The following is a 26,509-nucleotide window of genomic DNA, read 5'->3' on the forward strand; positions in this document are numbered from 1 at the left end:
ACACTGCAGTGAAACAGACTTGTCTTTTTTTCCCCTTTCATCATTAAAACACAACGGCAGTTGTTGGATCATGAAGTTACCTAATGTCATTGCATTAAACATCTTTTATGAACAATTGTTAATATAGAAATAAATATAATGTAAAGTATATCATGCAAAGGTACACTTCCCCTGCATAGCAGGAAATAGTTCGGTCAGTGGAGAAAAATACAATGATTTCCAATAAAAATAGGTGATGTTATATAGTTGGCATTCCTACTCTCCTCAAGGTATTTGATTATATGCAGTCATATCACAAGGTTTCTAAAACCCCAGATCTGCAGCAGCATTTTACTCATCTCGTCTAATATTGACTTAATCTAAAGTGAATGTTAGTTGAGTATCTCGCTGTTTGTGAATGATCTCTTCCCCCTTTTTACATGCTGCTTGGTGTAATAGTCAGTATCCACAGAATGAAAGCATTTAACTCCAATCAATGAGATTTATCGCTCTGTAAGAGGCAAAGGTGTCTCTGCTCACTTGAAAGTGCTGTTTTGGCTTTCTTCCAGCTGAGATGGAACCAAACAGTATGATGGATTGCTTTTATCCTGACTCCTTACTGTGAGATTCACACTTTTCGGTAAGTTTGAACAGGCTGCAGCATCCTCTTGCATCAGTCAAGAGTGAGACCGATTTCACATCTCAGCTATGATATCTTAGGCTAATTAAATAAAACTGTACACATGTAAACCAAATAACTCTTACCTTTGAAATAATTTAGCAGCTTGGGCACTGCTTATCTTTAATCACTCAAGCCTCTTTTGTACACCTTTTTATACATGCCTGTTAAATTCTAACAACAACAAAAATGGTTCCTGTAGCCATTAAACACTGAGTGCTTCCCATTCTATTTTTTACCTACAACTTAGCACACAAGCAAGCAGCATACACTACAAGCATGTGAATTGTTTGTGCTTTCACCAATTTCTGGATTTCATCTTCTCAAGTAAAAAAGAGGGTAAAAGATCATGTGTTAATTTTCAAAAAAGCTATAAACTTTATGAACATTGTTTCTCACTTGGAAAAATATGTATATGACTAGCATATATTGCGTATATTGCTTTATTGATCTGGAGCAATTCTTCAAGAGTAAAACTGAAAAAAAAAAACTTGAGTACATTTTCTATGTTCTATTTTTCTGTCACCTTTTTGTCTACTTTTTAGTAAAGTCTTTGCCCATGCTATGGAAGATGTGCATAAAAATGCAAAAGCATCATGCGCTTAATGCAATAAATACTGTGTCCTTGTATAGCTGCCTTGTGTTGCTGGCAGACTGAAATGCACATAGGCTGGATACAGTCCAAGGTTGCATAAGGGACTCTGGAATATGAGATTTCATTTTCTGATAAAGAAAGCTTTCACTCACTCTGTTAAGGTATTTATTGTGCTCAGGAAAAAAAAAAAAAAAAGAAGAAATTGAATCCAGCTACCTAAACCTTCATAAATGAACATACTATTTTCAATTTGGGAAGTCATTTTAATTTGTGTTCGTTGAGACCGTTTTGAACTATTGCTGAGAAACCAAAACCATCTTGCCTGGACTTGTCTGGTTAGAATATGAAACTGGGCTTCCAAGAAGCTAAACAAAACTTTAGATTGTGTCAGGAAGAGGAAATGCAATCTGTAAAATAATTAAATGTATAAAAGTATATCAAAGTTTCCCCATTTATCTTGACCACAATGTTTAGTTGGTCTGATGTTTCAGACATTTTAATGCAATGAATTATACTATAAACAGTTTAACAGATTATAACAGATTTTAGCATAAAATTGTTAAAACCACAGAGAAAACCCTTTACTATCTGTAATTTTATAAACTGATTATTTTCACACAGAACATGCTGCAATTCATTGAAGATTAAGTGAGCAGTACTGCACTGCTGTATGCTTCTTTTGAAATGACAGGAAGTGATCCAGCTGAATTTGAATTATACTAGCGTTTGCATGTGATGTTTTGTGTAAGTTCCTTCTGTGTGGGGATTTGCTCCTCAGTTGAAGAATGTTGCATTGTCAGTGATAGAAATGCTCATTCAAAAAGAATCATTAGATTTCAAACAAAGATTAACAAGATGCACATTATTTTTGCAAACCTTTGAGTGTTTATTGTATCAAGCAAAAATAAAATTTTACATTGTGTAAGTAAAACAGTTATTAGCTACCTTTAGCTTTTAGTGAAAGTGCAGATTGATTTTGAAAAGAGAGCACAGTCTGGGTTTCTTTCTATAGACTACGCTTGTGAGCTCATTTGCCTAATCTTGGGAACTAGAGTGGAAGCTGTGTATAATGAGGACCAAAGTTTGTCTGGGTTGGCTATGTGGGGCTGGGATAGTGGGAGAGAGACTCTGAAAGACATGAAGGTATTAATCACACAAAGGGGCAAAGGAGAAGTTTATGTGGATAGAAAACGCTTGTGGAATGGTCAAACATTTTTCCATTTTGACTGCTTTTGTGCATTCTCAAATGAAAGGATAGTGAAAGATTAAGACAAAAGAAAGAATCGTTAAAGTTTCCTGGAGGTTTGTCTAGATTTTTTTTGAATGGCAGAGGTGCAGTGCCATAGACCTGTGTTGTGTAAAATACACAAAACTTGCCTTTAATGAATGAAAACTTATTGATTTTTTTGTAGTATTCAGATTAATTTGTTGAAATTCTTGTACAATACTCCAATACAGTACATAATATTTTTTCTTAAAGAAGTAGTTAAGCAGAACCGCTTCTCCTTGTGAAAATGCCTCTTAGGAATGCAACATCCTTTTCAGTTTTTTATGTTTCAAGGAGTTTTATAGGTGGGTTTCCCCTGTAATTGTGCTAATACATATACTTTTCATTTTAGACATGTCTCCTGGGTCACTGTATCTTTCATAAATATGTAAATTACCTCCTTTTTTGTGTATTCAAATTTGCATCATACTATCTATGGCAAGACAACTGTCAACCTAATTTTATAATGGTACGGGTATTATCCAGTGTAATCTAGCAGTAAATTAATTACAACCCACAATCACTCAGTGCCCTCTGTAGCTACTACAGTGCTGAAAATTTACTACCTTTTTACTATCACAGCCCAAATATTAACAGCCATAATACAGGGAACTCTACAAAGGATTCACCATCAAATAATCTGCTTGGAAAACCTCCAGCCATGTAACCTTTGTAAGCAAAAAGCTTATCAAATATTCTGGTTTCAATTCGTTTGCATAAAGTCTGCCAACGGTGTGAATGCATTATTGTCTTGTGCCCAGTTGCCAAGGTCATTGTATTTTTCAAAGTGTCCCACAACTTTCTAGGAATTAATTCTTCCTCATAAATAACAATTAATGGCAGGTAACTTTGACTTTGGTGAATCTCTGAAACACTCCTAGAAACAGTACAGAGTTTTAGTTTTTGCAAGATATTGGATATTAAATTTTAAGGGCTAAACTGTTGAAACAAATGGTTTTGAATATAGACAGTGTGCCCTTATAAAACATCTGAATCAAGCTGTGAGAGCCAACCCATGCATGTGAGACATATCCATCCTTTTGGGCAGGAATGTTTTTAATATGCAGATTGGTACCTTTGTAGTTGTTGGTGGCTTAACATAGAAGCAGTACTGAATAATGGAATAAAACATTCATTTATGCCTTTTAACTCAGCTTGAGGATATTCTAAGAATTGTCTGATGAAAATCCTTTAACTGAGTCAGCCAAATAATCCAAAGACTAAAGTGAATATACACCCATTATCTAGAAAGAGCTAGACAATAGGAGAGACACTCAGAGAACCAAACACTCACCATTCCTCTTTTACACACACATGCTCACACAAGCATCAGGTCTCAGCACTGGGCTAGCAGAATTTGCTCAATGTATGCGGGCACACACCCCAGCAGATAGAATACACAGGAAAATTAATGCACGCACACACACTCTTTGCCAAAGATAAGCCATGGCAGCATGTTGTCAGGGGAGTTTTACCATCCGTATCATCAAAAAAGGCTCCATTAGAGGGGAAAAGCACAAGTGCTTAGGTTTATAGTAGATGACATGATATTTAGAATTTCTAGTATTCATATGTCACTTTCAATGGCAATTACCAGGACTTTTTGAGCACATGAATTTCTGATGCTAATGGATTAGACAAGTACGTCTTAGGATAAGAACATGGCAGTTCTTACTTGTCATTTAGAGATTTCTACATTTCCATAAAATAGCTATGTGGTAAAAAAAAATGTATATTTAGAAATGATTGAAAAAGAAAGCAGACACTACTTTGTCTTGGATATTATGCAGAAACTCAGCATGTGACAGAATTTCAAAATCTCCCCGACTTCTGGTTATTGCTGAATTTCTATAACATTTTCAAAGAGAGAAAAGAGAAAGTTGTTGTTTTAGAAATGCTCTATCCTAAGTAAGTGGCACATTGTTGTCTGGATACCTTCCTAAGATTTTCCGCCCAGACTTGTACAGTTGCAGACACCTTTATACAGATGTGGTTAATTACATACTACTTTGGACAATTAGGATATTGTATGACAATAACCTCTAAACATTAATTACAGTAAATTGAACAGAGGAAGGAAAAGCACAGAGGATCCATTAACCTCTTAACCCTTGTCTGAATCTGACTTGTATGATTATTCACAGAAGGGCTCAACACTCTTAAGTCATTGGGGAGGGAAACCAACTGGTGCCATTAAAGGGTTGTCACAAACTAACAATCTTTCTCTACGGTTCCCTTCTCCATCTCTGTCTTTACTTACTGTCAGTATGCACGTTGATAAAAAGATATGAGTCAATCTATTTCTTGACTCACGACTCCAGTCCCTGTCTTATTTGTATATTATTTTATTCAGTATTCCTTGATTGACTTGACAACTTTCACTTCATTGTCCCACAGAAAAACCACTGAAACACTATTTTCAGAAGACTAGCAAACTTTGAGGCCATTGCATCTACTCCTGGCCTCTTCTTTTTCGTTAGGCTTCCAAACCAATGTTTTTGCACTAACTTTATTTGTTTAGCATACACTTTTCAAAAACATAAGGTCAACATAAATTCCTTATTTCTGCCCCTCCTAGTAATAATGTGGTCTTTTTATGTTGCATTACAGCTGTCTTTCACTTTTTCCAAAAAAAGAAAAACTCCATAAACTGTTCTTTGCCAAACCAGCACTTTTAACTTGAAGGCATCAAGTCAGCACTTTATAGTTGTGCGTGACTATTTGTTTTTCACATTTGAATTCTCACAGCTGCGCAACCAGAAAGTAGTTGTAAAAGTGTTGTGAGCTACCACACCTTCACCATATGAACACACTAACAGACAGAATGTGGTGGCTGTGATAGAGGATAAGGAGCATCAGGAAATTACACTCTTGCACATTCTATGATGTCTGGCTTTGTAAAAGCAACAAAGAGATCAGTTTTGATCTTAAAAGTGCAGAATGCCTTATTCATGTTTTCACTGTAAAGCCGATACTCAAATATGAGATAGAAGACATATCTGTCATTGTTTTTTTTGCCACAAGGAACAAACAACAGATCCAGAAAAATAATGAGTTAAGAAACGGGAAAAGCAAACTGAGTCAGTTCCCATAGATGAGTGAGCACAGTGCTTCCTCTGTCCAGTCTCGTCTGGTCCGGTTTGGCAAGTGATGCTGATGTTTCAGGATTGATTTGTCGCATTCAGCAGTGAGGCATCTCATTCCAACAATGAAACAGGCATGTGGCCCTAACACGTTGCCCCTTGTTTCTGGCTGCTTCGGTCTTCTGTGAGAACCCCTGGTCACATGAGCCAGGCCATCGCAGATGAGAGGAGCAGGACTCCAGGACTACGACCAGAGCCTGCCACCTCATCACCCTGCAATCTCCGAAATCCACATTCCCCCAGGCCCATAGCATAAAAACACATGCTTAACCACTCTCCACTGTTGCCTTTGTGTTGTGCCAGCACAAGTTTATAGAGGCACACACACATAAACTCTGCTCAACACACAGACTTAAGCACTGAAACGACATACAGGATCACTCATGCATGACCCGGATGCATACACACACACACTTCACTCATAAACACAAGCACACACACATGCATGGCCACCCACATGGACAACAGGCACAATGGAAAATGAAACACAACTTTAGGTCCAGAGATGCCTAAAGAAGCACGGCCCTTTGTCATCTACACTGGAACATTTTTCTTTTGGGGAGGAGCACTGCCCAAGTTTAGGACATGATGTTAATCTTTAAAGCCTTTTCTTAAAAGGAGAAATGAGCAGTTGCTGTTTATGAGCATCTGCTCATAAACAGAAATCAAGCTTAATTTACTTTCACCACAAAATGGAGAAAGCTGTAGTATGTTCCATGGTTCAAATCTGGATCCATATTTTTTTTCTGACAAAGTTTGAAATTAGATCTTCATTACCAAGTGCAATTTGATTTTTCTTTTATGCTTTTAATTTTGATGTGTGTCACCATGCCCTTTTATTAATACTGTGAGAGGTACAAGCCCTTAATACAAAAAGCAACTTTTTAAGAATACATTTTTTTCAGTACACAGCTATGAGTTACCCCCCTCATTTCACCCAATGCTCTTGTTGCTGTCCTGCTGAAATTCCTCGCGGATCACTGCGTGCGCCCTCTTTATTTCCATTCTGTGTCTCCTCCGACACCTGGTCGTTGCCCCCCTGCTGTCCTCCCTGCCCTCTCCTTGCACTTCCCCCAACCCCTCATTAATCGGTCCTGATATTGATGGGAGCTGAATGCTGGCAAATGACTGCCTGTGAAGCCTCTTCACGCACCCGCTTCTCATCCTGCCTTTAACCCCATACAGGGTTGATTTGCATGCCAGCCGCTCACTGGGCTTGTGAATCAGTCACTCTGTGCTTCAGCTGGCTTAGTCCTTCACTTTATGGTTTATCTGTATGGTTTTGTTTCTCTTGATTCCCATGTCTGTGCCTAATGTTTGTCAAACTTTTTCTGGCAGCACGGTTGTTTTAACTCTTACTTTCCTTTTTGCCACCTGTTGATGTATTCTGAGAAAACAGTTTAAATTGTGTGCAGATTTCATTTTGTATACTTAATTTAAATTTTATGTAAAAATGCATCAAGATCGCTTAGGAAAGAAGCTACAAACATACCTAAATGTGTTCATTTATTTACCGTATTTTCTGCACTATAAGGCGCACTGGATTATAAGGCGCACCTTCAATGAATGGCCTATTTTAAAACTTTTTTCATATATAAGGCACACCGCATTATAAGGCGCATAGAATAGACAATATAGTTAGGATTACCACCCGTCCCGTATTGAACCTAAACGAGACACATTTGTTCCGTACTCTACAAATATGGATGTGTTAAAGAAATGGTCCCCGAGTACTTTATATCGTAGGGTGTCCCAGTCATTGTTTCACTCACGGTGTTGGTGTTGCGATATTGTGCCCAACTGCTTTCTGGGTAACACAGACCAACCGACACGCTGCCACCGCAGTCTCTGTCTCTCCTCCCCCAAACGCCCCCCCGGCTTTAAATGTATAGGGGCTGGTCCCTTGGTAACCCTAGTCGAAGCACCCCGGATGAATGTCTAAAGCCACTTTGTTGACATAAAGAATGTCAACAAAACAGTCCGACTCCAGTTGGTGAGGAGAGCCTTCCGCGACTGGGCCGGGGCGTGGCCGGACGATGGTCACCCTTCTCCGTTCGCGCACAGCATGTTTGTGGAGAACGTGGTGCTAAATGACCTGCAGACAACCTGATTCTAGATGGTCGGTAGGTAGATAGGTCAAACTTTATTAACAAACCAGCGTTCTGACAACTATCCCAGCATGCACCGCGCGCTTCTTCTTCTACAGGCGAAAATGAAGTCGGCGGCTGCTTACCGTAGTTGCTAGACCTGTTGTGGCTCAATATTGGTCCATATATAAGGCACACCGGATTATAAGGCGGCTTTTGAGGAAATTGAAGGTTTTTATGTGCGCCTTATAGTGCGGAAAATACGGTATTTATCTCTCTTTTTTATTTCAATTGATGACAGAAACATGACTGTTATATGCACATAGAAACATGTTTTGTTTCTCTTAGTCTTTGACAGCTTGTTAATGCACCTACTTTTCATACTTTTAGAAACACCCCTCTATGTATTTTATGTTAAAACATTTCTTTCTTGGTTTGCACACATTTTTTCTTTTATTATGGAAAAATGAAGACGCACAGAAGTCTCCTGAGTAATGTGTGGGTATTTTCTGAGAATGAGAGGCAGAGTGGTAATTTTAGTGGTTAATCCTTTGATTTAGGGAAAGTGGCTCCAAGAGCAAAACAAGGTATTAAGAAGCGGTTTAACAGATTTTATGTTCTTTATAAAAAGAGCTTACTCATCATTTAAAGTTTTTATTATGTGTTTTAAGTAAAAAAAGAAAAAATGCTTTTCAATGTGTTATATTCAAAGTGACAGCAGAACCAAACCAACTTCTTGATTAGCGGTATCCTTTTACAGCTTTGGCTGCCTTTTGGGAATGTTTTTTAGAAATAAACGTAGGCCTTTGTGTATTGCTTCAGACTGTTAAATACCACCAAGATGAGAAAACCTTTGACCTCACTCAACTGGTTTTTACCAAATCTAGCTTCCTTGATTTTTGTTTTATTGCTCATAGATATAGATCAGTATTATCTTGGCTAAGGAAATGACATCCTGTTCATCACCACTAGCCTGTTGCCGTAGCAACACCAGTTGCTTGGGTGTGTTGACATGGCTTTTGCCTCTTGACTTCAAGCCTCAGGATATATGCCTTTCCTCCTGGGCAACAGATTTCTGTCTCGGTTTCTCACCGAGCTTTGTTTGGATGTCATTACCCTGTGCTCAACTGTCACAGGCTGCTCTTGGAGCTGACATATCCCTTTTGTCTTTTTTCCTATTGCAGTTAAACCATAAAGTCCTTTACAGACAGAGGTTTGTGGTCCGTTTTATGGCTGGTACCCCAAGAGCAATTTGTCTTTCATCTGTGTCACTGGTAAACATGATGGTTGGAGTTAAACCCAAGGCTGAACAGACACTGAGAACACTTAAATGTGAGCTATTTGGGAGATAAGAGAAACTAAGTAATCTGACTGGGCTAAATGGCAGCAATGGCTACAAAACAAACAGAAGTGGAACTTACTTTTTTAGCATGTGAAAGACTGCACATACCATGGAGAACCACTAAGGATATCTGCACATGAGTTCAGGGAGGTACTAATTGTTTTCAAGTGGCAATGCAAAAAGTTGTTGAAGTTTGTAAGACTAGAGAACAAATCTAGTATACGCTACAGTTCTAGACAAATACAACTTAGCAGGTAGATAAACTCATTTATTGAAGTTATTGCTATTTTTTGCAAAACTGATTGGCCAAATAATATTCTAAAACCTGAGAGTTGTGTTTTCAGCCTGGCACAGATTGTGCAATAAAAAAAAGAAAAGCTCTTGAACATTTCACAATATGATGAAATCTTGATCTTAGTTTTCTGCAGCAGAAGAATGGAAGAAAGTTACAACGGAGATTAGTTCAGCAAGTCGCTGAGTTTCAAGTTATTACATTTATCATTAGAGTCGGACTCTGAGAAGAAAGTGAAGAGGATTACGAAAAGCAAACTGCTGCGGAAGCCCCTATTTGTGGGAAAAATAAGTCAATAACAAGATGTCTGTCACACTAGAAGTCCTATTGCCCAATGTTCCCAGACAATTTACGACACTGCTTGATATTCGTTGGAGGTATTGTTGGAAAAACGCTAAATCACAGAGATGTAAACCCAAGGTCTGAGATTTCCTTTCACTTTTTTCATGAAAGTTTTTGTGTAATATATGTGCATGGTTTGAACATAGGTTTGAACATAGTTTTTCCTCTATTCACTGTTTGATATGCAGCATTTGTGTTTTGACTATTAAAAAAATATATTTTCCTGATGTTTTTGTGTCCTTTGATTTTCTATGTCTGTGTTCTGTATCACTTAAAATATATTTGAACTGCCAAAGATCATTTGCAAAATGACATTTAGATGGTGCATAAGGACGTATATTTTCACAATGTGCAAAACAGAAGCACTTTTCTTCAAAGTATTTTCTTTTCTTTTATATGACTAGTCAAACTTGATAATGATTTATTCATTTTCTACTTATCTTTATATTCAGTGAGTGAACAACTTTTCTACAAAAAGGGAGCTGGCCCAATTATGTCAGATGAGACATTGCTTTCCTTCTAAAATAGATTTTTAACAAGTTGCTGACTTCAGCCTATTCATGTCATGTAAACAGATGAAGGACAGAAGCAATTCATTGTTTTTAATCAGCTTTCTGTTTTTGCCCTAACATAATTTAAACTCTCTCCGTGGTAGTGTCATTCTGCTTCTATTAAGTCTTTCTCTTTCTCACTCCCCTACCATTACTGCTTTATGTCTTCTTTCACAGCTGACCACCATGAAACCATTAACGCTGTGTTTGTGCAGTGCTGGTATCCAATATCTACAAGGCTATGTTTGTATGAGTAACTCAAGTCCTTATGGTACCTTAATGGCAGGCCAACCCAATTTCCATTGTGTCTTGTTGTCGTTGATTAAGAGGATGTTGATTGCAAGGGCTTTAGGGGTGCCTGTACTGAAAGTGATATTTGGGTTATTCTGTGGCGTTTTGTTTCTCGGCGTATGAGTAATTAAATGCAGTAATGGTGCCAGAAGTAAAAGCAGGCAGTTGGTGAAGCATGTGGCTCAAAAACTGTCTTCCACTACCTCCCTTTGCTCTGCTTTATGGACCTCCAGAGGGTCGTGACCCCACCATAACTCTTCTAAAGTGAGAATGGGGTAGGAACTAGCTCACAGGCCTGGAATCCACCAAGATGCCTTACCTCCCGTGTGATCCCTTTGGCTTCTCTTTTTCCATGAAATGTGTGGTCCACATCAGTAAAAGCAGATGGGGTGGTGATGGTTAAACAGTCATTGCTGTTTTGGGGTACACTGGCAGCTCTTATGGAACATGGTGTATAACAGTATTATAACTGAACATGAGCTGTGTGTTGTGGGTGAAATAAAGGACCACATGGTGCAAGAGAAAGAAAAATCATGCCTATAAATTAGGGTAAGTTAGAAAGGGAAGGAAGAAGGTGAGGAGGGATGGTTTGTAAGAAACAGGAAGAAAGGAGAGAAGTTAGACAGAGGCAAGGAGAACAACAGTCCAGACAGGGTGTCTTTGGTGTGCTGCTAGATGAGAATAAATCATTACTTCTCTTTTACAGTTCCCACATGACTGCAGGTATGTAAAGCACAAGTAAAACACCCATTAATACACATAATTACTCCCTTACATCTATCCTCCCTCTTTGGCTGCCTGCTATATAAAATAATTTGTGACAGGTAACATGCTGAGGTTGCTGGCCTAGTTTTAATTTGTCTAAAATCTGTTCTTCAGTGTTATTCACCCCGAAACATCAAACACATTAGAACACATTTTGTTTACCATCCCACTGAATAATTACCCCAATGTCTGGAAGGTGGATGAGCTGGTCAGTGTAGTGTGTGTCTCTGTGTGCGTAAAGGAAGGGTGGAGACTGCAGGATCCTGCACAGACAGAGAAACAGCTCTGATCTGATGACTTTGTTGGCAGACAGGTTGTATTGACTGGCAACAGATCAGCTCTCTTAGCTTGACCTCGTCCACATCAATAACACTGTTCAAATTCCTCTTTGTGACACATAGCCATGAAATGTTGTACCTTGAAGCAGGAGTGAAAACCCGTCATTGGGAAAACAGAAAACGGCTCATAATACATCATGGATGAAAGACTGTGCTATTAACGGTGTTACTTTCTTATCTGATTTGATTTATTTCGTGACAACAGGGTGTTTTTTTATGGAAGTGCTGCCAATCAAACATATTTCTAGGTTAATTTATCATTGTGGATGTCAAGTATGTTTTGCACAACCTACAAAAATAATATTGACAGATGAGCAGACTTGCTCCACTACTACTCCACTCGATCTGAGTTTATCTTAGGAATGTTTAAAAGAGATTGAAATGATATGATCAAAATGATATGCCTGTGTGATAGTAACTTTATTATATAAAATAAACCCAACTTATACTACTTTTGAAAACAATATTTTTTATAACGTCTTAATTTAACCGTCTGTCTTGTTTAAATAGGTTACTTTTAAACACTTGAAAACAGAAACTGAATAAACTGCACTGTGTTTTAACAAAGGTAAAATTAAGTTTTATGTCATTGAATGTGGATCCAGCTAAGCAGCGATATTACTTTATTGATCGGATTACAGCTTTTCAAATATGAATTTGACCTGTTTGTCTAGTAAAATGTCTTCTTATGTTTACTGGAAATTGCATATAAACTTAACTGAATGGAATCAGCACAAACTGTTAGACCGTTTCAAACTAAGACTGTGTTAAACTTAACTTTGTTATGCAGCAGACATTGTTAGTTTCATATGTTGAACATTGCCAGTATGTTATATCTAATATATGTTTGGCAAAGAGTGTTCAGTGAATGCTCTTGTTTTAATAGAATCTAGTTACACAGAAATTGTGCCCTTATGATACATCAAGTATGACTAGCAAGAAATTTTTGGATCATTATGTGTGTCAGTTTAGCAAATTTTTAAAACTTTTTACTGTTCATTTAAATCAAAATCATAGGTCAGGGTGCCATCCCATTATTGCACTTGCAAATGCACACAAATGTGTTTTTGCACAAATATGCACACATCACACACGGAGAGATGGAAAGGAAAGCAGAATGCCCCTTGAAATGAGGCAAGACTTAACATGCTGCTATACCAAAAGACCAGAATTTTCAGTTTGTCTGCTATTGTATAAGCCAGTAAAAGACAGTAACCTGAGGTATTACTTACATGTACAAGTTGTGTTTTTATGCTTAACTAATGTACAAAGTGTATTCTTGAGGCAATTTGGGCAAAGTTCATACAGAACTCATACAGAATGTTAACTTCTACAGTGTTTACATAAGCGTTTCAAGATAAAAATAAATAAATAAATAAATAAATTTAAGAGAATCTTAAGCTTTGATTTTTTTCGTACTGGGCTGCATATTTTAAAATGTGTTTAAATTCTTCTGTTTGTTTTTCTTAAATTAATTATAAATAGAGGGTGTTTAGTTTGTTTGCACCTTAGCTTGTTAGAGCTAGTTAGCCTTCAGGAAATGCAGACAGATTTTGCAGCAGGAACAAGCTATTCATTTATTTAGACTTCATGAAACATTTACAGCCCCAGATGAGTAAGATTTATCATTAAACATGGGGAAGTCTTAGGATCTTGCTACTCTTTCCCGTAGTACTTGACCCAGAAACCAAATGCACACTAAGTAAAGGGATATATGGCATGCAACGTGGTTTTGAGAGACATTTCTTACATGCAAAACTAATTTGTCAAGCCCTTGCTGTGATCTTAGGTTGTCATGTGCGGTAGTGTAGTGTTGGTAAACCTCCAATGTTGCAAATAGGCAATATATTACAGCTAATTGTGTAAACCTGGCTAAATTGAGTAATTGAAAAGCTAATGTTGAGGGCAAAATTATTAAAACTCCTAGTATTTCCCAAGTGCTGTTAAACTTATATCTTTTTCAAACATCCTAGTTTTATTTTGGATGCTACAATTTCCTGAGAATCAAATTAGTCCACGAAAATAAAAACTGCAGAATAATTAGTACTACAGTCTGCTGTACTACTGCATACTGTAGTATAATTTGCAGTAGTTTGCTGCAGTTTTCCAAACATCTCCAGATAAATTCTAGTCAATTCTTTAGAATCCATCAAGCTGTTTCAGATTTGATCGCCTTCTAGCATATATTCATCTTATTTGGTTCAGCCCTCAAATATTTGGTGGTATTCAAGTCAGGGGTTTGTGTAGGCAAGTCAGTTTCATTGGCGTATTTTGGAGATGGTGCTTAATCCAGTGACCTTTTAGGTCATTGCAAAAAAAACGCTAGTCTTCCACAGATGAGACGCAATCAAATCCTGATTGAAGTGTGCTAAGGCTTACTAGAAGCATGTTCTTTGGTGAGATGAGACATAACTGGAGCTCTTTGCTTTATGTTTTGAGAAAGAAGGCCTATAACTCAAAGAACACCATCAGTGAAACATGGTTTTGGTTTCACTGCAGCTAGAACTTGGAATCCTGACAAGGTGGAAGGACTCATTAAGAAAGAGGGATATGTAAAAATTTAGAAATAAACCCTAGAGAAGTCAGCTGCCAAACTGTGTCTTGGTCATCTCTTTGTCTTCTAGCATGACAACCATGAGCACTGCTCTGGAGATTGTTTTCTTTAATTCAGCAATTAATGACTTGGCCAAGTCATTAATTATTTTGAAGCTGTTCTGGGATCTATGATCAGTTTTCTTTCCACTGTCATTGAAATATTTCACTACCTTGTGTCTTCCAGGCTTGTTCTGTGCTGTGTGACTCTTTGAATTTCTTAATACTTTAAGACTCACTCCATTTCATTCAGTTCTTTGATTATCCAACTCCTGCTTTATGAGCATCAGTTCTTTTTGTCAAGTATAAGCAAGATGGGATGACTAATATTTTTTTCCTCCACTGTAGGTTCAAAGTAATATTACTTACCTTTTCAACTTGGTAATATTCAATTTCTTTGAAAAATTTTTTCTTTCTGAGAAGTCTCTTATTCAAAGTGTATATAGATGTGAATTAAACTATACAAACAAGAAGCAATACACAAATGTGTTTGAATGTATAGTAAACTGTGGGGCTTAAACGGTGATTGATATGTTGCTGGACAATCTTTATTACTCTTTGTGAAAAAAGCAGCTCTTAACCTTAGTAGATGAACCTTACCACCACACTTTAAATGATAAGGAGCCAGAACTCCTGAACAGGAATTTACAACAGCTTTTAAAGCATCTTTTAGAGGATGAAAGGGCTGTAAAGGCTCATAGAATAGGTCATAAACTAGATAAGTTTGCTGTTCTGTGATGACTCTAATATGTGGAGGAATCCTTTTATCACCCAAATAAAAACAAGCTGTTACAATAAAAAGAAGTACCTATCGTTTACACAAATTCACTTATAAATGTGTCCAAGTATATACAGTATCCGTCACATTTATTGCCACCCCAAGTAAATCTGTGTAAAAAGCATAAGATTAAATTTGTCTTTTTCTGCAGCGACACAGTTTTACACTTTTAAACCTCATACATCACACCTATAATTTGAGTATTTATTTATTTTTTTTAATGGGGGAAATATATTAAGTTATAGTTTTTACTAAAATTGCTGTTGAAGCATTTATTGGTGTCAATGCTGTGAATACTTTGAACAACCTCTTTTTCACAATAGGACAGAACCGTCTTCTGTATTATTTCACCAAGCTGGAATAAACAAACTTGGCCGATTCAGAGAGTAATGGTGAGAGTTTGTGAACTGTATTTAACAGAGAAAAACCAATGCAAAGACGTTTCCAATGTCCACTGGACTTTCTGGTGCACCATAGCAGTTGTTCTGATTCCAGCATTTTTGGATTTTCATGTGTGTTTCCATTATCTCTGATTAGCTGCACGTCACATTCAACAGACGGCATTCGTGTTTTTCCTGATGAACACCACACACTGTGATATCAGGCCAAGAAAATCCAACATGTGGAATATCCCTGATTTGAAATCGGAGCGGTCCGAATACCCTCAAGTCATTGTACAGCTTGTCAAATGTTATATGTTTATGTATGTGGTGGTAGTATAGAAAAACTACTTTTCAAAGCATCAAACCTCCACAGCTGGTGAAGTCGAACTGTATATATAGTCTCTACTGGTTGTTGTAGAGACTTGTTAACCCGTCTTACCTGCAGTTTTTAAGAATGAAATATATTTCATCTCCCACCGTTATATTCATTGTGTGTGTTGTCAAAGTAAATGTAGGGTCATCATCCAGCTCAAATAAATTTGTCTCATGTCATCTTATTTTTATACCATGGAGGAAAAGGCATGAATTACTAATTAAAAGTTCCTAAGAATCTCTGTTTAACTTAAAGAACTTTATTTATTTTAAAGGGATTCTTAGAAGTGCCAGTATTTTCCCCAGTAATGATTTTGTCAAAAACAATTATTTCTTAATATGTTTTCCGCATGTACTCAAATCAAAGGTAAGGTTGGAGTTTTTTTCCTAAATTTTAAGTATGCAGTTATACTTCTGCACTAAGGTTTTTTACACATCCTTATTAGGAGTGCCAGTAAATGTAGCATGGACTCATTTTTAACATAGCCATATTTCTTAGAGTATATCCAGAGTTCTTGTTCTTTTATCCTTTTTGCCTTCCCCATTGAATCTTTTATCTAGAACCACCCACTTTATGTACTTTACTGTAATTTGCCTTAGGTGCCAATCAAATTGGTTGGCATGGAGATTGCTGTTCTCTTGACTAATGCAGATATCATCTCATGTAAAACAAAATCAAAGGGAAAAATCAGTCAACCAGCAGTCTCTAATTCAGCTTTGTGCATTTAAAGCCTAAGCAAAATCTTATCTTGTGGTCTAATACATGCATAACACAGTCTGAAGGCTCCCGTAAGAGCTCAAGAAAAAAGAAGGCCATGGAGAGAGAGAGAGAGAGGAGACAGTCCATGTAAAACACACATCTGCAGACATCTGTAAAGTACATGATGTACGTGCATTTTTCATCATTCATTTTCAACTGATGACTTGTAGGCAAGGCGTGGGAGGTTTGCGTATTCCATCAAATCAATTAGGAGTGGTATCTGAAAAGCTGTCAGTTTGATAAAAAGCGATCCCTGTCAAATTTTGCTGCAGGTATTTCGACTGCACTGAGTGAGTCATATCACAGAACTCCTAAAACACTTAAATGATTGGAGTGATGGATGGATGTCATTTGTATGGCCTCGCTATTCTCGAGTCACACTCATGTTCTCGTAGGCTGCGGCCTATAAAAATATTGGCCTCTGCTTTACAGAACTTTCCTCTGCAAAATTTTAAATCTACTGATCTGTTAAACAGTTCTATTTAGGTTTCAGGGGTTTGGGAAATATGGAAGGCGTGCTAATAAATCCATAAGCTTTTGTCAGTGGCCAGGTTTCTTTCTCACTGCACTAGACAGGGTCTGTAAGTGTTCCAACTTGCAATTTATTGCTTAAGTTGACGTCTTTCCGCCATGAAATATGGTGTCAATTAGACCTGAAATATTTTAATGACTAATGCACACTGATATTACAACTACAAATACTGCATAAGACATAAAACATCTTGATGCATGCTACAAAATAATAATAATGAAAAAATAATAATCATTTCAGATGGCTGTTCAGTATTCACTATTTTACTGGTGTTCAGTAAAATAAGACAGCTGCAGATACTGAAAGCTAATATGATATGATTAATATGAACAGCTATGACTGTTTTGTTTTGTTTGTTCAAACTGATAGTTTAGATGTGATTATTTAATCAGAGCAACCATCTATAAAGGTCTTGACTTTAATAGAAATCTGAATGAAAATTAAAACATTTTCTGCTCAATAATAGCACAATCACTATTTCTCAACATATGAAAATAGAATACATTTCTCTATTAAGTATGTAAATTTCTGTTTTAAAATTTAATGAGTCTTCTGTCATTCTAATGACACAATCTACATTCTAATGTTGGGATATTTCCAACTTCACTGTATGTGCTTATAAACAAACAAACGGTTGTGCCAGGGAATGTGCGTTGTGTGATGGAAGATAACCCAGCTCCAGCTGAAGTGAGATTACAGAGTATTTCATCATAATGAAAAGTAAGAAGCAGCTCTGAGATATGATGTCAGACAAAGACAGTTGCTTCTCCGGTGTGGGACCTGAAATTGTTTCAGGCCCATATAACTTACCCGTTTGCATCTCTTGCTTTTGGTTTTTGCTCTAGTCTGCTTGCTTTGTTGACAAGTTCAGTCGCACTGACTGATAACTCAGCTTGGCTGTGTAGAGATTACCGTCTTACATCCTGCTTGGGGCCCTTGGGAACACCATACTGTATCATTCTGTCAACAGCCAGTGCTCTGCGAGTGCTCCACTTTATGAGTGTTTGTGTGTGCAGTACAATATTTCACACTCCAGTAGACCCTGCCAAAATCAACTGCCCAGCTTCCTTGCTCATCTTTCTATTCCTTGGAAAAAACTGTGCTCAGTGCAGTCTTAATGGGTAAAGGGTGAACTTTTGAGCTGTATTGCAACTTAACTGAAACCCCTTTATCAACATCTTAACTGTGAATACCACGTAAATCTACTTAATTGACTCTCCACCACTGATGCCCCAGTGACAAGAAAGCTTGCCTAATTGTAAAATAGACATTAAAAATTAATCTAACACTTAAAAAAAATGTTAGAACTCTGGTGAAAGCTCTTGTGCACCTTAATGAGCTCAGCTTGTGTTGACAGATTAGTTAAGCCAAGTTTCTCGAGGCTGGGAGCTCCTCTCACTCCTTGAATGTAAATAAAAGGTGTTATTATTTCCAACTGGTCATACAGTAGCTCTGTCTATCACTGAAGCTATAAATCATGTCTTTGGCTTTCTCAGGGGTATGCCGTTCCCTTTCCTCTTAATCTGCAAGATTTGCGTGCTTGGTTGACTATATAGAATTCTGTTTTTAGCTCAATGACCAGCTGCTACCCTCCAACTGCGGCACATACAACGGTCTTTCCACATTTGCTTTCAAATAACATGGTTTCAGGTGTTCAGTCACACACATTTGTCTTGCACTTGTGGTTTACCAGAACTTAACAAAACATGGATTTTTGGGGCAGAATGTTGAAGCTGTTTTTCAGCTCCGTTCGCTGACATTATCGCAGCACCATATGTGGGTTTATGTCTTTTTTTTTTTATTATTAAATGCTGAGCGATTTGCTCCGTGGAGGAAGGAGGCTACAGTTCTGCCGGCAAGAAAGATAAACATGAAATAACGCCTTCAAGCTGCTTCATTTTGTTTTGGAGGTCAATTCTTTTCTTGAAATACCTCTGTTAAGCCATAGGACCTAAATATTTGCCGGTTTGTTAGAAAATTGGTTCATTTTCTTTGATTTCTGGTTGAGCTACCATGTCATTTATATGCAGTTTTTTTTTGTTGTTGTTTTTTGTCACCTGATGATGCAATAACATGCAAAGCAATTTGTCAAAATCGGTTCCTCATGCTCGGGGAAAAAAAGGCAGAGAAACGTCTCACTTCGTAGCTGCACATGATGGTGTGTGCAACTGTAAAATTTGTTTAAGAAGCCAGCCTTGTTGTGTTGCATGCCGTAAGAAAAGGTGCACATATTTTTTGTTCAGATATTCCTCCTGGCAGAAGAGACATCCATCACCCAGACTGGAGGAACCTGTCTATCTCCTCCTCCTAATTGGTCATCCAGCTGTCAAGCTGGGATTTTTGCCCTTTGGCCAAATCATGAATTGTCAGTCACCATGGTAAACCAAGGGCAAAACATTGAGAAATGGGCTGGCAGAAAAAAAAAGAAAGAAACAAAGAAACAAAGCCAATACAGGAAAACAGCAGAAGCAGAACAAATTCCACAGAATAATTATCTGAGCTGCAATGTAAACAGCAAGTTAAAACAATCCATACTGGGACCTTTGCACAATGACTAACAATTTAGGAAATCTTGTCTATAGGCATTTGTTGTTTATTTTCTGAGTCGTAGCAGCTGTTTGTGCATAAAACACAATTTTCTGCAGTGAACACATCCTCTGTGTATCCCTCATTGGAAATTCTGTTGCTTTTTATTTTTTATTTTTTTGAAAGCAGAGATGAAACGTTGACCCCTCTTAAAGAAGAAGAGTGTTGTAGTACCGCGCACCCCTTTTTCCATTCCACTCGCCTGTCACTTTAGACAGCCTCTCAGTTGAGAGCTCTCTAAGATCAGCACTAAACTCTCTTCTTATTCTCAGGAAGTGTTAGAGGAAGCACTCTCCTCATAGTGGGCTTTTCTTAGACTCCTAGGGCTCATTGCATATTCATACCTGCCTCTAGAGTTAAGAGCATAAAAATACAAAAAAGGTTTTAATTATTCACTGTCATATTGTCAATATGCTTCTTTTGTTCTCAGTTAAGTATCCATCCCGTATCTGCCTGCCAAAATGGAGATCATTTTCCCACGAGCTCAACCTGTTAAAACACTTTTATGCATCAGTTAACACTGCAACACAAATACTGCAAATACAGTTACTGCTTGGATGGGAAATTGAGAGACTGCAATTCATCATCAGATGTTGGACCACTCTGGTGAATCCTTTTAGCCTAAACATTGTGCTGGCTAAAATATATCTATTGCAAACCGACCCTTAATGTGCAGTAAAATCAACACTAAAACTGTTTTATTTTTAATTAGAATGAAAGAGTAAACATTCTACTTTTTAGTTTAATGGTGTCTATTTAAAGATTTTTTTTTTTTTGCAACGCTCTTAATTTTTTTTCTTGTAATGGCAACATGTTTCATATCAAATCATGCCAATTTTTTTATTTCTTTTGTAGGATTTATAAGAGAATACAAGAGAACATTCAAATTATTTTGCATCTTTCTGCTGTGAACAGTCAATTATTTATCAAAAGCAGTGACATTGTTGTGCTGCTTGTGTGACAGCTTTTGGACTAGGCAGTTTTGCTTGATCTGAGTCTAGTCAAAATATATGGCTCTAAGTTAGTACTACTAGTATACATATCAGTGACCCATGTCTAAGTTGAGCCTAGTCACAGTTTGAAAATCTTTTACTCTCACTTTTTTCATAACCTAAATGAACTGCAGACATCTTTTTGCAGGTTGGAGAAAACATTTCTATTTTTTCCTTGAATTCATTTTAAGCATTTGGTACTGATGACAGTTTACTCTGAGTAATTTTCACTCACAAAAATTATCCAAACTAGAAAGTGTTGTTGTCACTACTTCTTATGGAAAAGATCAGATTTTAAGGTTCAAATTTCTCTGTGCATGTTTAGTTTTTGTCTATTAAAGGAGGGCACCATACTTGTTGGAATTAAACTGAAAATGTAATATCACAGTGCAAAAATATAGTTCTTTAAAGTAAGAAAAGTAGTAGTTTGCATAAATTTCTTGTAGTTACTCATCTTTTGTGTGGTCTTGAGGCTGTAAAAGGTTTATTACACCCACTGTTTCAAATGAAAACCCCTGAAAAAACACAAATTTACTTGGTTGACAGTCAAATACTCCTGATTTCCTGGAATTTGTATCTAATTAGAATGTAGTACAGTCTTTCACTAATCTTTTTGCTTTTAATTAAAACCCTGGCAGACATTGTAGGAAGTCTACAAAGCAATGGCCTATAATGAAACCCACATGACAACCAGCTCTAATTAAGGAGTTTCTATGTTTTTTCCCATTCCCTCTGTAAGAGTGCCTGAAGAATATTTTTGACTGCATGTCCATGTAAGACGAGAGAATTCCAGTAGGACTAGTGTTTACTAGTTTTCAGCATGCATTCACGCCATTCCTGTGAGTGATAAAATTCAAATGATCATACGTAAACATGTCCTCGCAAGCGAAAACGAAAAATGATTCCTACGCATTCCCGCGAGTACCTCTGTGTCCTCCTGACTAATACCCGGCACGTCTTGCTGAGCACTCGCGCTCTGCCTCGGCTGGGACCGAGAACGAGACTGTGGCTGACAGGGGTGAGCTATGTGCTGCTCTGCCTCACGGGAGGTAATGAATCTGTGTGGCTGCCGAGACTCAAGTGTAGACAGCAGCAGGAAGAGAAGTGATCAGTCTTTCATATGGAGGTAGTGCTTCTGGGTCACTGATAGCACGAGTGAGATAGACATAAAACAAGAGTAAAGAAGGGGAGGGGGGGAGGTTTGCCCGAGAGAACGTGAATAAAGAGGTGAGAAGTAGCAAAACTCTGTTAAGGAAAAAAATGATTAAATAGCAAAAGACAAGTGAGAATGGTAGGTCAGAATAGAAACAGACAAAAGGAATGTGCGGCTTCAGAGAGAAAGAAGTTGGGTTTGGGGGAAGAGAATGATGCGTCATCCAGCCAATGTTAACATTCCTACAGAAATGTGCTCCCTGTTCCCCCACAACACTCTCTAAACCACCACAAAGGGGGTTTATTATTCTCACTTTTCTCCCCCACTAATTATCGTTATCATTATGGGGTATAATTACCATTTCACTGCCTAACACCCATGCAGACTCTGAGTCACTCAGAAGGTTATCAATAGCTGCTCAATTGCAGTCTCATCTGCTTAATTATAAGATTTATGCTTTGTGATAACTGAATGGATGTGAAATCAAGTATTATGTCTTGCGAGTATTGGTGAGATTCTGAAAGTCAGCAGAAGGCTCTGAAATAAAGCATTGCTTTTGGAGGCTGTTAATTAAAATCTGCGGCTTTCTCTGGCATATAAATCAGAGAAACTAGAAGGTTATGAGAAAAAAATAAATAAAGTGTCTGGAACATTATCCAATCTTGTACAGCACTGAAAATGTAAGGAGAAAACCAAATCCTTTTAGTCAAAACTTTAGATCCTCTGTCTTTGATTCTGCTTGGTCCACTACCTTTGTAAAAAAAACTTTGACATTTTATCAGATTTATGCAGTTTTCTTTGACAAGGATCTACACACTTAGCTTGAATTCAGTTATTTCAACTTTATCATAAGAGTGAAGTGCCACAGAGTGCATTTATCTAGCAGACCTGTGTCGTGGTCCCAGGGTCTGACTTATGTTAAGATTAGTAGCCATGTTTGTCAAGGGGGTTTCTAAATCCCTCTGTGGCATTTTGGAGTTGCAGCTGACGCCTCCAAACTGATGAATGGTGTCTCCATCTGTGGCAGCTAAACCCTAGAGCACAGGAGGGATACAAGCTGGAGAAATTCATTAGACCTGCTGACTGTAGCAGAGAGGGAGCAGTGGAGCTAACACCACATCTTGGGTGGGAACCCAGACTCGAGGGCATGGGTACAAAGATTATGGAAAAGAGGCAGAGAAGGTGACCATATGAATGTCTCACTGAGCATATGATGGAGAGTTGGACCAGGCTAGAGAAATTTGTGCCACAGGTTTTCTCCTATCTGTCAGGAGGCACATCCTCTTTGACCCCAATTACTAGAAGTGTTTCTTTCCAACAGCTAATCCGCGGTATATATGGTGTCGCCTCCAGTGTACCGCAGAGACTTACTTTTCAAGCCAGTTGTTTTCCTGAAAGATGTTGGGATAATGGCATTGTTCTGCTGACCTGGATGTGTTTGTCCTGTGATGAAATTACCAAAAAAGCTACTTTAATAAATGCTGATACTGAAGATGACAATTTAACTGTAGGTTTCTTAAACCAAGAGTCTGAAAAACTATAATTTACATCCTAAAATGTGATTAGATTATGTCCAGATTGTTCAAAATGATATATGAACAGACATTAACTGATTTTTTTTTTGAATGATTATGTTAATGTCATAGTTTTCCTTTCAGCAGAGCATTCACAGGAGCTGATTATCTGACCCCCATCTCTTCTCCTATTTCCCCGCAGAGATGCTCATGGATTCCACCACAGCCACGGCGGAGCTTGGCTGGACGGTCTATCCTGTGTCGGGGTCAAGTGACAATAGCGTAAGTGACTTAGTCTACTCTCCCTGCATTCTTACTCCAAATATCCCATTTACATTGTGTTTTTACCCTCTGCCTTTGCTCAAAATCACTTTGCTAAAACAGCGACATACACGTTTGTAATTGTTTAGTTTTGTTGTTTTCTGCTACTTTTACTGCATAAACCTTTTGAGAAAAATCACATTAGATATCCATAACTTTTGCTATGTTAACCCTTTAACTGCCAGTTTTTCTTTTTACCCATTGTACATATTTTAAAACAGCCTCAAAATTCAAAGTTGAGTTTATCCTAGGAGCTTCTTGTACAACTGGTGCTGGGGTATGCAATTTATCTTGGAAACTTATTGCTCAACTACCTACATCAGCAGGAATTCACTGGAAATTTGAGATGCATGCACAGACACCATTTTCTCAATACACTAGCCGCAGTTATCTGAATTTACATCTATGTCCAAATTGTGCAATTTATTCGCTTCGTTGAAGTGCAGTACGCCATCATATTCCATGATTGGAAACTAAGAACAACACGTGAAATTATACCCTTTCCCTATGTGGACAAAAGCAGCTGGCAAAAAAAAAAGATTACGAAATACTTCCAATGTTGAGTTTAGTGTAAAGCTGTTTTACCTAAATGGAATGATTTAAGACTGTTAATTACAAAGGATCAAGAATAACATTTTCATTGAGTTTTAATTAGCCAAAATGGCCACAATGGAGACAACTGGTTCAAATTCTAAAACAAATTTAGACCTACGGAAAATGTTATTCTACATCATCAACAAAGCAAATATAGTCAAAAAAGAACAACTCTGAAAGTAAAGTGAACACAAATGGCTATTCAGAGGGCCAGAGGGGAAAGCCATTTTTTTTAACAAAGTGTGAGGTGATTCTCTCTTTACTAATTGTGTATATGTAGTTAATGTGTAAATTGGCTCAGTCCCCCATGAATACGTATCCTCTGTTGGTAGGCTGTGTTTTGGTTTCCCACTTTGAGGTCAAAAGATTAATCAGTGTCCCAGCATGGCTTCAGTGTGAGCTAGACTTTTGTTCTTTCAAAAAAAAAGAAAAGAAAAGAGAAGAAATATAAACTTGTAGATTTCTGACAAGGAAGTTTCTTGCCTTATTTAGATTCACACATAATATCCATGTATTTGAATATGCATAACTCCCTGTGGTTTTTTAGTCATAAAAAGTAGTTCAAGGTGAATAAGGAACATGGAGACTAATAAACTTCCAGACTGGAAGTAATGTGTTATATGGGCCTTATTACTGTGTGATGCACGGTATTTCCAAATGGTTTGCCAGAGCAGTGGTTGCTCCTAGCCACATGCAAGCCAGGCCTACTTAAAGCAGCCAAAACCAGCGTCTCTCTACCCTTCACTTTTTACCTTACCACAAGATTTAGACCTCTTAGACTAAGCCCAAAAAAGAAAAAAAAAGCACAGCAGACTTTTTTCCTGGGGCATTTCAAAATCCTCTGCTGATTTTATTCAATTTCTTAGTTCTCTGTGGTTTATTGATGAGTTACAATGGGTCTTTTTCTGCAACGCAAAAAAGGCCATCGGCAGTTTAATCATACATTTTTAAAGTTGTTTGTCTTTTCTTTTTCTTGTTGAAGGCACAATGTAGGAAGCTGACACCTTCCTAATTTTTACAGTGAATAGCAAAGTACAGATTTCTTCTTGTCTTGCTAAATCTTGCTCAAATGTGCTCACAGGGATATTAGCAACACCTCAGACACAATTTATATCACATCCTTTCTTCACATATGAAAAATGTTACATAAAGCAAAGCATGCACTCAGTATGTTTACATAGCCAGCTTGCCAAAGTGGAAATTCTAAAGTTTTCTTTTCAAACTTTTTACCACCACCACCAAAAAAAAAAAAACTGAGTAAATCAGTTTTCATAACACCAACATACTGAGGGACGACACAAGACTTTTGTACTACTGTTCAGATAAGTGAAAAACAAACAAAACGTAACATTTTTATTCACTGGCACCTTACTAAATATTTTGTTTCAAATTCTGCATTTGGAATTTAAATTGTTTGATGTTTCAACCTACTTTGACCTCAAAATCCAGTTGCTGCTTTGCATAAAAACAGCTTATTTACATATTTTATGAATTTTGTCTACAGTTTTTCACACACACAGTACTACGCAAAGAACTTGAAGTGTCTCGAAGTACAAATAAATTACAGTATTCTTCACTTGTAATTAAAAATTCTTCCCCTGAATTCTCTGCATATCTATAAGAATATAAAAGTGATTTTCAAACCTGTAACGGGAAGATAGTTAAACTTTGTTTGATGTCATTCCCAGACTCAGGTTTTAGTTACAGGGGAACACAGAACACAAATGGCTACAAGCACTTTTCTCCAGTTAACTTTCACAGGGTTATTGCCCCTCTGATCCTTTTTTTATTCTTTTCTTTCTTCAGTGAATGAATGTTTTGACAGTATGATATGTTACGCATTTGCAAAGAAAACTTGACTCAGCCCTCTAAACTGTGGTTTTTTTTTTCTTTTCCAATTTTTATCTCAGCAACTGGCATGTAGCTATTTAAAAACAATTACTTCTTTACCCCACTGTTGACTGAAGCCTTTGCCTCAAGCTTGTTGGACGAAGTAATGAGTTTTAGGCACATTCTTAATGTCCCGTATTTATTTTTGTTCTCTCTCCTGGAAAAGCCTGGCATAGTTAGTATCACATCCAGGGTAATTTCTTGCTGTGGATGTAGGAAGAACTTTAAAGAAATAATGCTATATGTATAGAAGACTTTTTAGATAAGATAATTAGAAATGTTGTAAATATTTTATTTATTGCATGCAATAAAAAAAAAAAAAAAAACACATATGTCAATATATTGACAAAACTGGCTCCAGCCCAAGAGAC

The 26,509-nt window shown here is 37.4% G+C and overlaps 1 protein-coding gene across 4 annotated transcripts in view; it reads left to right on the forward strand.

Annotated features, from left to right (window-relative positions):
• The window catches only part of ephb2b (eph receptor B2b), a 122,873-nt gene that overhangs the window by 20,981 nt on the left and 75,383 nt on the right, over window positions 1-26,509 (forward strand). For all 4 annotated transcript variants that reach the window (XM_016668934.1, XM_007547017.2, XM_007547018.2 and 1 more), the window contains exon 2: window positions 23,536-23,615. In XM_016668934.1, the coding sequence (XP_016524420.1) occupies window positions 23,536-23,615 (80 nt within the window). The remainder of the gene's footprint in view (window positions 1-23,535; window positions 23,616-26,509) is intronic.

The sequence above is a fragment of the Poecilia formosa genome, unplaced genomic scaffold (assembly GCF_000485575.1).
Source record: "Poecilia formosa unplaced genomic scaffold, Poecilia_formosa-5.1.2 Scaffold18, whole genome shotgun sequence".
Lineage (NCBI taxonomy): Eukaryota > Metazoa > Chordata > Actinopteri > Cyprinodontiformes > Poeciliidae > Poecilia > Poecilia formosa.